Source organism: Abramis brama (assembly GCF_963993115.1).
Source record: "Abramis brama genome assembly, chromosome: 4".
Classification (NCBI taxonomy): domain Eukaryota; kingdom Metazoa; phylum Chordata; class Actinopteri; order Cypriniformes; family Leuciscidae; genus Abramis; species Abramis brama.
The window spans coordinates 5,134,209-5,151,922 of record NC_139966.1 but is presented as its reverse complement, the minus strand read 5'-3'; the positions used below and the strand labels follow the sequence as shown (position 1 = coordinate 5,151,922).

General features: G+C 42.4%; 1 protein-coding gene across 2 annotated transcripts; it reads left to right on the top strand.

Moving 5' to 3' along the window:
* Nucleotides 1–248: 248 nt before the first annotated feature.
* Nucleotides 249–4,782, top strand: LOC311081601 (piggyBac transposable element-derived protein 4-like). 2 transcript variants are annotated; one of them, XM_084112149.1, is made up of 3 exons: nucleotides 249–1,659; nucleotides 1,775–1,828; nucleotides 2,840–4,782. In XM_084112149.1, exon 3 carries the CDS (start codon nucleotides 2,949–2,951, stop codon nucleotides 4,380–4,382), a length of 1,434 nt encoding a protein of 477 aa, XP_083968275.1. In that variant the 5' UTR covers nucleotides 249–1,659; nucleotides 1,775–1,828; nucleotides 2,840–2,948; the 3' UTR covers nucleotides 4,383–4,782. The 2 variants fall into 2 exon arrangements, with proteins under 2 accessions (XP_083968275.1, XP_083968276.1); XM_084112150.1 differs by having other exon boundaries at nucleotides 1,034–1,663.
* Nucleotides 4,783–17,714: the final 12,932 nt, after the last annotated feature.

The following is a 17,714-nucleotide window of genomic DNA, read 5'->3' as shown; positions in this document are numbered from 1 at the left end:
TCCAGTCATGGCAATCTGTCACGCTCGTGTTTGACTATTTGTTTGTCGGACATAGCAACAGTAACTAAGGGGGGCGGGGCTCAGCGAAAGGCTAAATATGTAAGTATCTGGATATTTGCCGAGGGGCGAGGGCTTCGATAACCTCTCTCTTTTTTGACCATACATGTGTTTGTGTCACGGTGTGACATCAAGCGGAACTATTCTTTCCCATTGTTGTTTCCCTGTGGGAGCGAGTTTGACGTAACACCAGGCCGGTTCCGGGTCCTTCCGTGTAAACAGTCTGGCCGGGCTTAGTAATGAGGAAATGAGCGGCAGCTGGGTAATGAGCGGAGATTGAACCGCAGGAGATGTGGATTTGCGAGGGGGATTATAAAAGCACTGGTTAATGTGGAAACAGCGAAGCAGATCATGGAGAAGCCGATCACGGTCGAGCAGATCATGAGTCGAGCAGAACATGAGAGAGCAGATCGCACAGGACGGGGAAAGACTGCACGTTAGGAAGAAGGAGCTGGAAATCAGCGGTTTGGTTGAACTGTGTTACTTCATCAATCAGATAAGTGTTATCTGTAATTCTTATCAGGAAGCCTAATGCCTGCAGTGCCCGTTATCCACCATAGTTTGGTGAAGCTGCCCCGGAGTCCATTGAAATCTGGTTTGAAGCCTCTAATGCCAGTTGTGTATTTATAGTATACTTCCCACACAGCCCTGGATGTACAGTTTCGTCAATTGAGAGGAGGGAGTCGGCTGGGACCGCGAGTGGAGACCTTATTCACTGTGAGTTGTTGAGTTGCAGTGCTTAATGCGAAGCGAACACGTGTGACCATTTGAAGTGATTGATTTACGCACTGGTGTGGATATTGTAATTTTGTGTCTGCCCGTGTCCCCAGTTGGCATACTCGTGGGTCTCGCCTGCCGAATTTAAATTAACTAACTGCTGTGTGTCGAGTGTATGCTGTTCAGGATTGCAGTTCCATCCTGTCTGAGTTGAAGAGGATCTGTTGAATATTCATGTAATGCTGTTCGACTCCCTGGCTCAAGGAGGAAGCATCATCTGCCTATTGAACTGTCCACATTGAAGAGGATCCCCGACGTGAGTACCTGATCATTGTCTGATTTGAAGAGGATTTGTTGAATACTCATGTATTGTTGTTTGACTCCATGACGTGAAGAGGAAGCATTATTTGTTTATTGAATGGTTCACACTGAAGAGGACTCCTTGCGTGAGTATCTGGTCCCTGTTGAACTTAAAAAGGGATTTGTACACTCATATACGTTTGTTCTGTGAACATAGAGAAACTGCCCTCTGCCATCGCTGCCCTGTGGAAGAAGACCCGGCTGATAACTGCTGGATTCTGTACTCACCATTGTTGTTCTGCGAACACAGAGAAAACTGCCCTCCGCCATTGCATGCTGCCATACTGTTCTGTGAGAGACCCCTTCATCTGTCGCTGCATGCTGCCACCGCTGCCCTGTGAGGGATCCTATTATTCGTCGCTGCACCCCAACTGCTGTCGGCCTGTGAAAGGAAGGTGACGTCTAGTCAGCGGGTGTTGTCCCGCGGAAAGAGAGAGCTCCCTGTCTGCTGCCACCCACCGAAAAGGGTCTTGGTCTCCTACCCAACCCCCTCGTCCTGTTAGATTAAATATAATCATTGAAGAAGTTGGTAAAAAATAGTAATCTCTGTTGAAATTGGTTTTCAATAAGTAATACTAAAATTAGTATTTATTTGTCTTTTTATATATATTTTTTATTTGCTCTTCTTTCTTCTTTTCAGATGATAACTGAGAATAATCAGATGAAACCTGAACAAGATACAGCAACTCTAAAGGTATCTAAGAAATTAATGTAATAACTGAGTTATTCCTTAAAGAATACAACAGATTTCAATGTTCCTCAGAAACAGATTATTTGCCACAGTTATCAGTCACCGAATTATGAATTAGGATTGTGTGTGCAAGTCAGTGAGTCACAATCACTTACTGTACATCTAGCACAGGCGCAATGTCTCGTATCACTCTCATACATACACACACACACACTTGAACTCAGGGTGTCGTCCAAATGTATCCAGTTACCAGTGTCCCAGTAAAACGGTGTCCTCATAGACCAGGATTCTGTCAAACTAACACAACACACTGATAGTACAGTTGATAATTCCACGAATAACTGCAATTGCAGATTTCGAACAGAGATGGCGACAAAGAGGTAAAACTGCAGGCTGCAGCTTTAACCCTCTGAGGTCGGCAATCACGCCGGTGTGATCTGCTCGCTTTTTTCCTTATCAGTGCAAAGGAGACTCCAAAATAATCTGTTGATTTTGATTTTACATTCTTGTGTTATACATCAATCGATCCTGTTAAGTGTGTATTTTTTTGTGTATACTCATAATAAAAACAAAGTGTTGTGCTTTTCGCCAAATAAAGAAAAATAAACATGATGCGAGTTCTGCCTTCTCTCTGTCAGTGAATTCCATTCTGAAACGCGTCTGAAAATGAACTGTAACTCAGCGAATACTTCTCACACAGACACGTGAGATATGTCTTTATGAAGCTTGAATTCTCTTCTATTAAGTGAAGTAATTCATATAAAAAACAAAATGTTTTCAACTCATGTAATCCGTTTGAAAGCAAGGAGAGGTACCGTTTTTTCCTTCTGCCTCATTATCTCTAATAAGCTGAGGCTAATAGGCTAAAAGTAGCCTACCTATTCTTGTGTGAAATTACAAAAAACTTTGTCTTTTTTTTATCCGTGGCCATTAGTGATTGATAATGATAATACAATTTATTTAATTGTGTTATCAGCATGCTCACATGTTTTTTTTTTGTTTTGTTTTTTACAGATGTGACAATGAACTTGTCCAAGCACCTGTCCCGAAGAGAGACAAGGCTAACCAGCAGACAAGCAACAGGCAGTCCACTCTGACATGGAAAACAGAGACTGATGTTGACATGGTTCCGCAGACTGTGCGATTCTGTCCTGCACGTGAAACTGGACCACAACTGAGCCCTGTTGACTCACATTCGCCCATGAGTCTATTCAAACTATTTTTTTCAGAAAGTGCTGTGTCAACTCTATGCCACAACACCAATGCTCAAGCTGCCAAGGCAACTGCAAAGGGCTCCAAATATAAATGGACAGATGTCAGCATCAGTGAGATGTACCGTTACATTGGGTTGCTCTTCTACATGGCCATGGTGAAGGTCAGCTCCATCAGCGACTACTGTCGGCAAAGCAGTGTTTTCTCTGTACCCTTTCCAGCTACAGTTATGTCCCGGGACAGATACCGCACCATTTCATGGAATGTGCACATGAGTCACCCAGATGCAGATATGGATAATGACAGAAAGAGGGGCACACCTGAACATAACCGTCTTTTCAGGGTCAAGCCTCTCATGGACACTATTCGTCATGCATGTAAAGCCATCTATCATCCTAAAAGAAACTTAGCTGTGGATGAAAGAATGGTGGCATGCAAAGCACACACAGGCATGACACAGTACATGAAAGCCAAGCCAACCAGATGGGGTTTCAAGTTGTTTGTTCTTGCAGACTCATCGAATGGATACACTGTGGACTTTTCTGTTTACACAGGAAAGAACAACTTTCCCACAGGCCATGGACTGTCATATGATGCTGTAACATCTCTTTTAGACCTCACATTTTTGGGTTCTGGGTACCATGTGTACATGGACAATTTTTATACAAGTCCAAAGCTCCTAAAAGACTTGTTTGCAATGAAGTTTGGTGCATGTGGGACTTACAGGGACAACAGGAAGGACTGCCCACGTGATACAACTAATTCACTCTCAAAAAGATCTGCCAGGGGATCCATCAGGTGGATTCGGGATGGACCTCTTGTATTTGTGAAGTGGATGGACACACGAGAGGTATCTGTCTGTTCTACGATCCATCCTGCACAGAGGAGGGTGAAAACACAAGATACATGGAGGACAAAGACATTTCCATGTCCTGCACCTGTGACTGCCTACAACAAACACATGGGGGGTGTTGACCTGTCTGACCAGCTGTTACAGTACTACACTGCACAACACAAAACCATTAAGTGGTACAGAAAGATCTTTCTACACTTCTTGGACATTGCTTCCACCAACTCTTTCATTGTGCACAAGGAGCTACATGGTAACTTGTCCCATAAAGAGTTTATGGAGCAACTTATAACAGAGCTCTGTGGTGTGTCACAGAAAACAGCACCAAAATGGACCAATAGTGAACATGTACCGGTTCCAGGAGCTGAGCTGACATCAGATGACAGGGATGCTGCCACAGTTGGTCGCCGCAATTGTGTGCATTGCACAGCAGTGCGTGGTAAAAGACAATTAACACCATGGAAATGCCAGGCATGCAATGTTCACTTCAGTTAAACAGGAACTGATTTCAAGAGTGGCATAAAGATGTGTGACTGTGTTCAGATGTGTGTGCTCTGCTGACCACTAACCATCAGCCTTCAGAAATCATTCTGATATGATGACTATTTTTTAAAATCAATGTTGGAAACTGTTGTGCTGCTTAATATATATTTTTTATAACCTGTGATAGTTTTTTCAGGATTCTTTATTTTGCTCACATTTGATTTGCTTAGAGCCCAAATCAACGGGGCATAAGCATTTACTGTGAGATACCTGCCTTTACTTTTGTTTATCGCTCACAATTACTTTGTTTATAGCAGACTGATTATTTTTTTATTTTGCTCACATTTGATTTGCTTAGAGCAAATTTAGAACATTTAGTTCCTCCACATAGAGGAATTACAATAAAACATTGAAAAACAAAACCTTTGAATCTCCTCTACTTCTTTTTTCAGGCTCCTTCACTTGATGGGGGAGTGTCTGTCACACCCCTGGTCTGAATCTCATTAATATTGATAGGCCATCACCACTCCCACGCATAAACCTCTTCTGACAAAAAAACTGACTTGCAAAGTTTAAATCAATGTATTGTTTTATTTGAACGATTAGGCAGGATGATTTTCACATCATTTTGAAGCCAGAACTCGAAGCGACAACAATCATTAGTCAAAAGTCTTGTTGACACATATTTAGTATGTGTTTTGTGGTCTTATTTCAGCAACTTTCATTTTTATTTTTTTCAATAACCACGCATAAACATTATTCTCTTAAAAATTCAAACATATACGTTAGGGCTGTGTATCACTAACAATGTCACGATACGATACGCATCACGATACTAAAGCCACGATACGATACGTATCACGATATGGATCAATTTGGAATTTCAGAGTTTAGTAACAGTAATATATCTTTATTGTATAACCAGTGTTATAACAGTGGTTATCACTGAAAAACTGTTTAGTTTTTGTCATTAAAAAAAAAAAAACAATGAGTTAAATGAAATTGTCACAAAAAAGCTTAAAATGGCTCTTCCTTCTACTTTTAAAGTCTCTGCTTCTGATTAAGAATTTGGTCTTAAGTGTTGGAATGTGCACCAAACAAAGTCATTTCTTCACATTACGTTGAAATCATTTTAAACAATTCCATCTTCAGATTTTTATGCAGAAACAACAATTGATTGACATGCTCAGTGAAACACTGTGCAGAAGAGAGTGACAGCAGAACGCCTCACTTAACTTCATCATACATCCAGGGAATTGCCGTTTCTGTTAAAAACTGACATGTTGGTCACCTATTGTGTAGCGTGGCTCACGCTCGTGAAGCAGTTGTCTGAAGTCGTTATTCTCGACAACGCTGTATGGTCGTAAATCCTAACATATGAAGTGCATTAATGTATTTGTAATCTTTTGAGATTGATTTCAATCTTTGAATTAAATTGTAAAAAGTAGCACAAATAAATACAATAGAATAAAGATAGCCTACCAATAAAGAGAAAACTTATTGAATAGGTCTAGCACTAGTATTCAGAAATACTAGAAACTGAATAAAGTAATCAAATGTAAAATAACACTGGGTAGTATTTTAGTTCTGACTAAATTAAATACATAGGCTATTAATCCAGATTCCTTAAAATTAAAACTATCTTTTGTTGTGTTGACATTACAACAATATTAATGACAGACACATATGGCTTTGGTCCCTTTAAGAGCTTGCACGGATCCTGCTTTCATTATACTGTCCCATCATGCGTTTTATGCTTAAGACATAGCCTAACCGACTGTGTTTAGAGGATACTCAACAAGACCGAAATGTTTGACATCATTTTGCGTGTTTTTGTTTGTTAAAGTGAAAAATTTAATGCGAAAAATAACTTTTGTTACCCGCGAGGTGTTTGTGAGCGCGTCGAGTATAAACGCCTCGGGAGGTGCGCGCACAGGCAGCGGAGACTCGCGCTGCGGAGCCAGGCGAAAGTATAAACAAGGCTTCACGCTCTGTGAAATTGCGTCTCGCAGAAAGTTTTAAAATGATTGATCTGATTTTATAGTCTGTGTGGATTATTTTACTCATACAATCTACATGCTAAAGTGCAGGAGTGATTAAAATTATGCGCAATACCTGCGATGAAATTTGAGCCCTGAATTGGCTACATAAGCAACAGTATCGATACGGCAGCTGCTGTATCGATACGCGCATCGTCAGGAGTTCATGACAATGTATTGTCGCATCTATATTCTGAGCACAGCCCTACTATACATGCATGTTGGTCACATATTATGGTAGCCCTGTTTGTGCTATATAGAGTGAATTTACACCTTTGCCATTAACATGTTTATAAATAACTGAAAAAAGCACAAATGTCAGGGCATGTCAGAACACCTCCAGGGCCCAGAAAACCCCTCAGACCCCAGAGGGTTAACCCTCTTTCTATCAGACACCCCAGCTATCTAAAAGACACATATGATTTCATTTCCAAAATTGGCAGATTAAAAATTCTCTTCACAATTGATATCGACAGCCTATATACTAACATTGAGACAGAAGTTGGCCTTGAGGCAGTTAAAAAATTAATGAAGACATTTCCTGATTCTAAAGACCTGATGATTACATTCTAAAACTGCTTGAGATGAATTTAACTAAAAATTATTTCAAATTCGACTTCAAATTTTATTTACAAATAAAAGGCACAGCAATGGGTAAAAAGTTTGCTCCCTCATATGCAAGTATATTTATGGCAGACTAGGAAGAGTCTGCTTTAGCCTCAGCAGAGAAAAAACATTAGCTTATTATAGGTTTCTTGACGATATCTGGGGTGTCTGGACTCACTCGATGGCTGATTTTGTCGCCTTTACAGAACACTTGAATGCACACCAAGCCTCAATAAAGATTCAATTTACGAGGCGTTTCTCAATATCAAGGAAGGATCCTCGGAAGCCAGAATTTCGAGGATGCTACGTTCCAATGTCGAGGATCCTCGGAATTTCAACCAAGGACTGAGTCCTTCATTCAGAAAATATCCCATATACAGGAAAGGATGCATATGTGTATCCTTCGCTCTCTCAAATCACCCACAATCCTAATAAGAAATATGAATTTTGCTCTTCTGTCTCTGGATAGAAGATATTTTAACTGTCAGTTAAATGGAGTATCAAAAAGACAAAAATATTAAGATACTTAAATTACTAGAGTAACCGATTTGAAATTCTGAATTGTAACTGTAATTATTTAGTTTCTTTATAAATAGACCAATCAAAATGCTGAACTTACCTCATGTTAAATCCAAATGTGGTTTTATTTAGAAGGGAAATCCAAACACGTAATCCAATTCACTGGCAAAAATCAACCACAGGAAGGCAGTCCAAACTATCAGGCAAACAAAACAGGCGAGGGTCAGAGGCAAAAAGGGTAATCCAGTGAACAGAGCATAAAATCCAAACACAGAAAGACAAGAAAACAGAACGCTCAGAAATGCAGTACGAATAAAGCAAGACTTCACAGTGAGTGAGTGTGTAAACCAGGCTATTATAGTGTGAGTTAAACAAGGTAATGATACACAGGTGAATGAGTCCGGGCAGTGAGTTATGGGAAATGTAGTGTGTGAGGGTTAAAAAATCACTTGTAATGAGAGATGTTTTATATGTAGTTTAGTTTATTTTAAAGTTAAGACCAGGTTAAAATTCTGCCCAGGGGAAATTTTCTGTTTTCAAATTTTTTAATTGTAAAAGGGACGCCTTTTATTTTATTTTGAAAGGGACAATGCACATTTTCTTTATTAGTGTTCAAAAGAATTAATTAGTATAATTTATTAGTTTTCTCTGGGCCTGAAGCGTTTACTTTGAAAACATTAGAGTGTTCAAAGCAGGCCGCCCGCAAAGAGAGAGCAGGGCACAGAGGAGAGAAGAGGAGAAGGGAGCGAGAGGATCCAATCCTACAGCTACTAAAGGAGGATATTAAATACCAGAGGGAGGCGGATGAGAGGAGGCAAGCAGAGGCCAGAGAGAGGGCAACCCCCCTTTTTTTGCTGTTGGAGAGGTTGGCGGAAAAATAAAGTCAATTAAATTGAACTGGTTTTGTCTTTGCCCCTTAATTATTTAATATAAACTGTATACATTTTTTTAAAACCTTGTTCTTTAGACTGCAATAGAAAAAAACTTGGTAACAAATAATTAGCATGTGAAGCCTAAAACAATATATTGAACAATATCCTCACCCTTATTTACAGCGTTTTGTGATTAGGTATTCCAAGCTCTACAAAAGCATTAATTTCATCTTTGTTACATAACATTTTTTATTTAAACATTTCTATATTGACAACTATATAAATGTAGCAGCAAATTCATTTAAACAACATTCTCATATAATTATCATATAATTATAATTCTCATATAATCTCAGATAATTGATTCTACAACAGTTGCAGTATATTTAATATTGTATCAAGAAGGTAAATCAAATATAGTTAATGTACTTTTATGGTCAGTTAAGACCATAATACAGTACATCACTGGTACCTTAAGTATATTTCATTTACCTTCTTGACTGTATGGGTGTTTACCAATGGTGTTGTTAAATTACTTTTCATATGTTGGTTACAGTATTACAGTAGTTTAAGGATAATTGCCAGCTAGTAACTTTGATGTTATTTATCTTTAATAGTCATAGAAACAAACGGTTTTCTTTTATGTACTTGCCTGGCAAAAATAATCCCCGATACCAACACAAAATGTTGTGCAAAATTACACATGCGGTCACCACTTGTGCACAAGGCAGAGCAAAAGGATACAAGACTGTTGAGACATGAAAAAACATGAACACAGAAGATAGTGTGACTTTAGCAGTTGTTGAGCATTAACTGTTATTTTGAGTAGGGTACTATGATTTGATTAAGAAATTCACTACAGAAGTATTGCAATGATTTATTACCTTAGGGACAAACAGTGTATGTACTTCAAGTGCTTCTAAAAAGATGCACCTGAAGCGGGTTTTCATCATTCCAAGGTACGCTAAAGACCCTGGAGACAACTCTGTAGGCTGAACCGGTCGCCAGCCAGAACAGGAACACGAGTGTCTCCAGGGTCGGGCCCCATCCGTGCTGCCTGTCAGTCTTCAGGGCCACCATCAGCTGCTGCATGGCCTCTGTGCCCAGCCTGAAGTCTGGCCGAGTGTCCTCCCCTCTATAGTCCAGCTGCAGTGCTGGCACTGATGGCACAGCCGAGCCTGTACAACATGAAGAAGAGAGGAAGGTTTAAGTATAATTTCAGTTTTGTCATTTATTTAATGTTTTGTTAAACTATTAAACACATCGGCTCAACTGATTTGCAGAGGGGGGATTTAAAGCTGTTCCCTTTTACTGGTGATTCACCTTGTAGTTTTTACTTCATATAGCCTTTTTTTGTTGATCACATATTTTACCATTGCATGTGTTTTAACAGCTAGAATGCTACCAGTCAATAAGCTTAACACTCCTATTATGTTGTGGGTTAATAAAAAGTGTCAATGGAAAAGATGCCAGCTTCACTTGTGTTGAATGCAATAACATACACACATATAGCACACACATACATTATGTTCAAAATGTGGAGAGAAAGACTGAAGGGATCGGTTTGCTCAATAGGGTAAAGAAAAAGCCTAGTTGGGGAAATAAAAAAAATCTTGTTTGTGAGATAGGACAAGTCTTTAACAAATAGTTCTTCATTTATTACATGGCTTGGTTGAATTCCGGTGTGTTATTTCTTGATAATAGACGAAGTATAACACACCGTTGCCATGAAAAACAGAGCCTTGCCCATGGACGCAGTTCTGTTCACTCAGGCAATATAATCCTTTTTAAATCAATAAACTCCTTTTTAAATCAATATTTTGTGTCAAATTATTGATTATTGAGCATTCGGAGAGCATATTGAGCAATATTTTGATAGTTAGTGCCACCTGAAATTCCCTGAGCAACAAATTAAACTTGCCTGCATAACCAAATGGTTTAGCATCATCATATTTTAATGAAATAATTTTGTTACTTTTTGTACTTTTTGTTACTTGTAGTATTACTATGAAATTACAGAATTCAATCTTGAAGTTAATTCACAACAATTGGGTAGAGGTCAAAATTGAAAACAAAAAAACAAACAGTCTGCTTGGAAAAATAAATAACTGTTTATTATTCACTTCAGGATATAAGCAATCCAATAAAACATTTGTTCATGTCACTTACGGTGAAATGGTTAAGCATTTGAAACAATAGCGGTGTGTATGACTCCCACAACTGTGGTAAAATACAACTTACGGCCTTGATATAACAAAAAGGCCGAAATATAAATAAAACAAAGACATCAATAAAGGATGTACACAATTATAACTGAAGATGCATTTGAAAACACATAAATGCATTGTTTTTCTGATTAACCAAAACCTTGAGAACCATGACTGACAATCTACCCTTAAATCTGTATTCACTCATCGTCTTCTAGCATTCTCCTGTAGCTATGCGTCTCATCATTTTGAAGCTGGTACTGATTCGGCAGCAGTTGTGTACCTATGGGCAGAGGCATGTGGTGAGGTGGTTCTTGTGGAGTTGTATATGTGTGTAGAAGGGTTGGTTGTGTGTTGGGCATGTGTACAGAGGAGGATACAGGGTTAATACTAGGTGGCAGCTGGTATGAGTTAGATGTCTGTGCATCATTCTCCTGAGCCTCATATAAATCATTCATTATTTTTCTCTTTAGTCTTGTCTTTAGCACAATGTTTTTAATTGACCTCAACTCCTCAGCTACTTGTGCTCCAAAGTTGCTGTCACTATCAGCAGTAGGTTTGCTTCTACCAGCCTTAAAAGCAGTTGACATCTGCTGTAAAATTTTAAATTTTTCCATTTCAATGGCATCAGCAGATTGGCTTTTCTTTAGTCTCTTCGCAGTAGGTGTACGAGGTACAGGAGGGGAAAGGTCGTCATCATTCTGGAGAATAGATGGTACCTCAGACAGCAGGTTCGTCAGACATCAGAGAGACATCGTCATCATCTGGATCATTCAAGCAATTCAATCAGTCCCTTTCTGCAGCCAGGCCATCTTTAATTGATCGAGGCAGTTGATAGTAGGGGTGTAACCGTTCACAAAATTCACGGTTCGGTTCGATACGATACACTTGTGTCACGGTTCGGTACGGTTCGTTTTTGATACTGCAAAATATGCCAGAGAAATTTCCTTGATTTAATTTTTTATATTCTTTTTTTAAATTAAAACTAACATCATAAAGTATGATTTTTTTACTTCGAGCAATTCAGGAGCTATAATAGACTCTTCTTAGGAGCATATAAAACAACACAGCTCCTTGGAAAAAAACTGAAATGTAATATTGTAGTAGTTATAAACAAAGGTTTCTTTTAGTTCAGATTAACATTTGAGGGCAGCAATTGTATTCATAATGTCAAAATAAAACCGACGTAATGTTACTTGAAGGCATTATAGTCTATTCCTGCCAAACTTCCATGGTTGCAGTTAGTGTTACTACAGTAAATCCATGGTGAATGTTGCAGATCTGTGGACAGTGGATAGTTCATTCACGGCACAATGTTTCTTCCTGGTTTCCACGTCAGCGCTGTTTGATCCGTTAATAACAGAGAAATGCGAATGTTTCTCACTAGATCTCGCAGTGATGTTATTAAGTTACTTCTGTGGCGAATTCAAATGCTTTCTTTACTGGATCTCTTATTAGCGCTGTGTAGTAACAGTGTCGCATGATCACGATCGGCTCGCGCTGCACTGGTCCAAACTGATAAACGGTCCTTCAACCACACAATAACAAGAAGTTTCGTTCCACTTACATTACGTTTGCCATTTGATGTTGTTGGTCAATGTTGTGGTCGCGCCGGCGTCTCTTACATTATGAGCGGGCTTGCCACGCGCCTACATTTGAAATAACGAAATTTTGGTCGGCAGGAAAATGGTCCAACGAACCGTTCGGATTGAAAATGCGTACCGAAAGCCTCGTACCGAACGGTTCAATACGAATAGCCTGCATGTATCGTTACACCCCTAATTTTTAGACATAAAACTTAAATATTGATGAACAGTCAACAATTAGGCTAACGTTGCATACGCTGCTTTCAGTGGCACGCTGGGTAACATGCTTCGTCAGAAACATCAGTGTCTTCATAAGCCATCGTTGTTTGCTTGTTAGTGGCATTTCAAAACTCCCACTTGGTTTAGTTTTCAGAAGCTTGCTAAACTGGGTTCTTAAAGTTGTGGCCCGCGTCTTCACTTCTTCCACTGACATGAACAAACACGAGACATTTATATGAATGAATGTTATCGTCCTGCTAGCGATGGGTAGTGTAGATAAACATTACCTGGTATCTCAAGTGCAGCAGCAATTTCTGCCGCCGGCTGTTTTGATTTTGTTTCCCGGTGCCTTCGTCACCTCGCTTTCTGATTGGCTCCACAGTCCACAGGCTGCGTGCTTGTTTGTCCCCGGGGGACACCACACACGAGGAGAAATCAGGCCAAAAAAATCCAACATGTTGATATCCCGATTTGAGATCGGAGCGGTCCCGACATCCTTCCGAGCAGACGAGAGCAGTCTTAACACACCACACACGGCAGGAATATCTGCTCAGATTATTTTACGATAATCGGAGCATCCTTAAGATTGTCGGAAGGGGTGAATCGGGGCTCAAATCTGCCTAATTATCCTGCCGTGTGAACCAGGCTTTACAGAATGAATCCCTACATACATAAAAAATACTACAAGGATTCTCTTTCTTTTAAATTTTATTTCACTCCTTCTACATCCCAGCAAACACAGAACGTTGGCGCAACGTAGCCAACCTTCTAACAACGTTTTAACAACATGGCCAAAAGGTTGCTATAGCTACGTTGTGTAGTGAAGGTTGTTACAGCGTTGTCACAATGTTGACATTAAACCACCGTTCAGGGCCACTGCTTAAGGTTGTGCCTAGGGTGTCTTGACAACCACTGGACTACATATGTACTCGTCACTGCCCTGAAGCGGAAAAATCAGCCTTTTAAATTCCAACCACCTGTTGTTGGGCTCATCATTGTGTTGTCTCGTTCATCATCGAGCAAGGATACGTGAGTATTGCGTTTAATTTAGCCTTCCTCAGCTATCAAACACAACCTACAACTTTAATTTCTAATGTGACTAACGTAGCATCGCTCGCACTGTTTAGTTTGTAACTTGATTTTTCTGCTATTTAGTCTCATTCGTTTCTTTGCTCCTCTGGATTTGTGGATGTTTCCCGGTGACACCGGCTTTCGGCTACTGTCTGTCACATGCCTGTCCTGTCTTGTGCTGCACATGGGTGTTTTTGTTATGTTTGCCATGTGTTCTTGTTTATTGTCTAGCCCCTCCCATCTTGTTATCTGATTATTTGGTTAATTTGTCCCACCTGTTGTGTTCGTTACCCTCCTTTGTTTGTTCCCCTATTTAGCCTCCTTGTGTTTGTAGTCTTGTGCTGGCTCGTTGTCCGTGTTACCTGTTTTTGATGTTCCTGTGCTGTTGGTATCTGAGTTCTGAGTTTTTGTATTTTGTCTATGTTTGTTTATTAAATCTTCTCTGCACTTGAATCCTCGTCTCTCGTTCAGTGTCCCGTGACAGAACGAGCCAGCCAAGTATGTGGATTCAGCGGAGCGAGATTTTTCCTCCGGGGGAGAACAAGGGAAACTCCATTTCCCTGTTTGAATATTTTGCCAGGTGTGTTCAGAGAACTTTGGAGGAGGAGAGCACCATGTCTGACGGTGATCAGATCGGAGGAGGTGGTTCGGTGGTTTCGGAGCCGGTGGTCAGGAGACGGAGGAGGAGGAGAAAGGCGCCACTTCAACGTCACGTCACGTCTGCCCAGCCAGAGACTGTTCACGTCACGTCTGCCCAGCCAGAGACTGTTCACGTCACGTCTGCCCAGCCAGAGACTGTTCACGTCACGTCTGCCCAGCCAGAGACTGTTCACGTCACGTCTGCCCAGCCAGAGACTGTTCCTGAGCCTATGTCTTCGGACAAGATGGTCGTCGCTGCCGCCGAGCCTGGGTCTTCGGACAGGATGGCCGCCGCCGAGCCTGTTCACGTCACGCCTGCCGAGCCTGTGTCCTCGGACAAGATGGCCGCCGCCGAGCCTGTTCACGTCACGCCTGCCGAGCCTGTGTCCCCTGACAAGATGGCCGCCGTCGAGCCTGTGTCTGAGCCGGTGGTGTCTGTTCCTGAGCCGGAGCCCGTGTCTGTTCCTGAGCCGGAGCCGGAGCCAGAGCCAGTGTCTGTCCCTGAGCCGGAGCCAGAGCCAGTGTCTGTCCCTGAGCCGGAGCCAGAGCCAGTGTCTGTCCCTGAGCCGGAGCCAGAGCCAGTGTCTGTCCCTGAGCCGGAGCCAGAGCCAGTGTCTGTCCCTGAGCCGGAGCCAGAGCCAGTGTCTGTCCCTGAGCCGGAGCCAGAGCCAGTGTCTGTCCCTGAGCCGGAGCCAGAGCCAGTGTCTGTTCCTGAGCCCTCAGTGACCGCGACACTGGCCATTATGGCCACAGCCATGTGGTGTGTGTGGGCTACACACACACTTGGACCGGTGGTGTCTGTTCCTGGGCCGGTGGTGTCTGTTCCTGAGCCGGTGGTGCCAGTTCCAGTGGTGCCAGTTCCAGTGCCTGAGCCGGTGGTACCAGTTCCAGTGCCAGTTCCAGTCCCTGAGCCGTTGGTGCCAGTTCCAGTGCCAGTTCCGGTGGTGCCAGTTCCACTGTCAGTTCTGGTGGTGCCGGTTCCAGTTCCTGAGCCGGTGGTGCCAGTTCCAGTCGTGCCAGTTCCAGTGGTGCCAGTTCCAGTGGTGCCAGTTCCGGTGGTGCCAGTTCCGGTGGTGCCAGTTCCGGTGGTGCCAGTTCCGGTGATGCCAGTTCCAGTGCCTGAGTCGATGGTGCCAGTTACTGTTTCTGAGTCGGTGGTGCCAGTTCCAGTTCCTGAGCCGGTGGTGTCTGTTCCGGTGCCATGGCCGCCCGAGGGGTCTTCACCGCCGTGGCCGCCCGAGGGGTCTTCACCGCCGTGGCCGCCCGAGGGGTCTTCACCGCCGTGGCCGCCCGAGGGGTCTTCACCGCCGTGGCCGCCCGAGGGGTCTTCTCCGCCCTGGCCGCCCGACGGGTCGTCTCCGCCCTGGCCGCCCGAGGGGTCGTCTCCGCCCTGGCCGCCCGAGGGGTCGTCTCCGCCCTGGCCGCCCGAGGGGTCGTCTCCGCCCTGGCCGCCCGAGGGGTCGTCTCCGCCCTGGCCGCCCGAGGGGTCGTCTCCGCCCTGGCCGCCCGAGGGGTCGTCTCCGCCCTGGCCGCCCGAGGGGTCGTCTCCGCCCTGGCCGCCCAAGAGAGAGTCTCCGCCCTGGCCGCCAGATGGACGGTCTGCACCGCCCTGGACTCTCGAACTTTGTGTCCCGCCCTGGACTCCTGAACTTTGTGTCCCGCCCTGGACTCCTGAACTTTGTGTGCTTCCCCGGACTTCTGAACTGTCTATTCCCCTTGTCCCGCCCTGGTCTGTCCCTCCCGTCCCGCCCTGGTCTGTCCCTCCCGTCCCGCCCTGGTCTGTCCCTCCCGTCCCGCCCTGGTCTGTCCCTCCCGTCCCGCCCTGGTCTGTCCCTCCCGTTCCGTTCGGGTCTTGTGGAGCGTCTGGTAGCCGCTCCGTAGGGAGGGGGTAATGTCACATGCCTGTCCTGTCTTGTGCTGCACATGGGTGTTTTTGTTATGTTTGCCATGTGTTCTTGTTTATTGTCTAGCCCCTCCCATCTTGTTATCTGATTATTTGGTTAATTTGTCCCACCTGTTGTGTTCGTTACCCTCCTTTGTTTGTTCCCCTATTTAGCCTCCTTGTGTTTGTAGTCTTGTGCTGGCTCGTTGTCCGTGTTACCTGTTTTTGATGTTCCTGTGCTGTTGGTATCTGAGTTCTGAGTTTTTGTATTTTGTCTATGTTTGTTTATTAAATCTTCTCTGCACTTGAATCCTCGTCTCTCGTTCAGTGTCCCGTGACACTGTCTGCCATACAGACCCGGTTTTGTTCATTAAATGTTCTGATCTGCCTTTGCTTTTTATGTTTTATTTATTACACTTAAAATAAATTTGTATATTCGTTTATTTCTTTTTTTTTTTTCTCACAAATGTATTCCTTTTGGAAGTGCAATTTGAATATATTATACAGTTTTAATAAAGTTGAATTAACGAAACCTTCTGTCATTTTTACTCTTCAAAGTGTACACTTGCAGGTGTTGATAGCCCCATTAAATAATAATATAGACAATAAACAATAAACGATAAAAAGTATAGCTAATGGGGGATATAGCAGCATATAAAAATATTGTCAGTACGTCATCTCTCAGTTGCTGAATGTCGCGCAACAACGTTGCTACAGCCCTGTCGCGTCTTACAATTCTACGTTGTTACAATGTTGCGAGCACGTAGACAGCGACGTTGCCATAGCAGAAATGCAACGTCAGAGACGTTGCCACAACGTAAATATGTTTGCTGGGTTGCAGCTATAGCTTTTACTCCTACATGTCTTGCGGTTTTGCAATATTTTCTACACTGTTTTCAAGTAGTATCTTCACAGGTGAAAGAACTATAAGTGCTCTTCAATCTTACATTTTCATATTATCTTCATTTTCCTTTAAAAAGGACAAGAATTTTTATGGAGGAAAAAACAACATTTCACAGACGAACGATTGTTGTGACGTCATCCGATGTCATCCCCATCAGAGCTATGCATATCTCATCATTGAACAATCAAAAACCACATTTAAAGTTAAAAATATAACTCATCCCATCTGAATATCAGTTAAATACAACATTGACTACACCTATATGAGCCGTTTTTGGCATGAAAATTTATTTGGTTGATTTTAAATTATTTTCTTTCTGAGGAACACATTAAAAATTAAAAACAACATCCAGAATTAAACATATGATCCATCTTACCCGAATATCAGTTGATTGAGATGTTAAGGATATGTATAGCATGATTTGAGGCATTAAAACTCGATATTTTGATCTAAAATAAATATTTTCCCTCATGACGAGGAAAACCACATTCCACACGACGAACGATGGTCGTGACGTCATCCGATGTCGTCGCCATGAGTCGATTACTTTAAAAATGAATAACAACATGCACAACACAGATACAAAAATACGTTCACACCAGCATGATTAGGCACAACCCTGGCTACATGTACACACCATTCCCATGCGATTGTAACAAGAACTCGATTTTATATCGCCATTTTCCCTCGTGGACTCTGTTGTTTCATTGTCTCTCCACTCTTGCTCGACCATGTGCGGAGGAGAGAGTGACCTAATTACACTAAAACATCGTGTAATTCTTTAATTTGAACTTTTTTCA

Coding starts and splice junctions, on each gene's coding strand:
- LOC311081601 (XM_084112149.1), top strand. CDS start 2,949: ATGGTTCCGCAGACTGTGCGATTCTGTCCTGCACGTGAAACTGGACCA.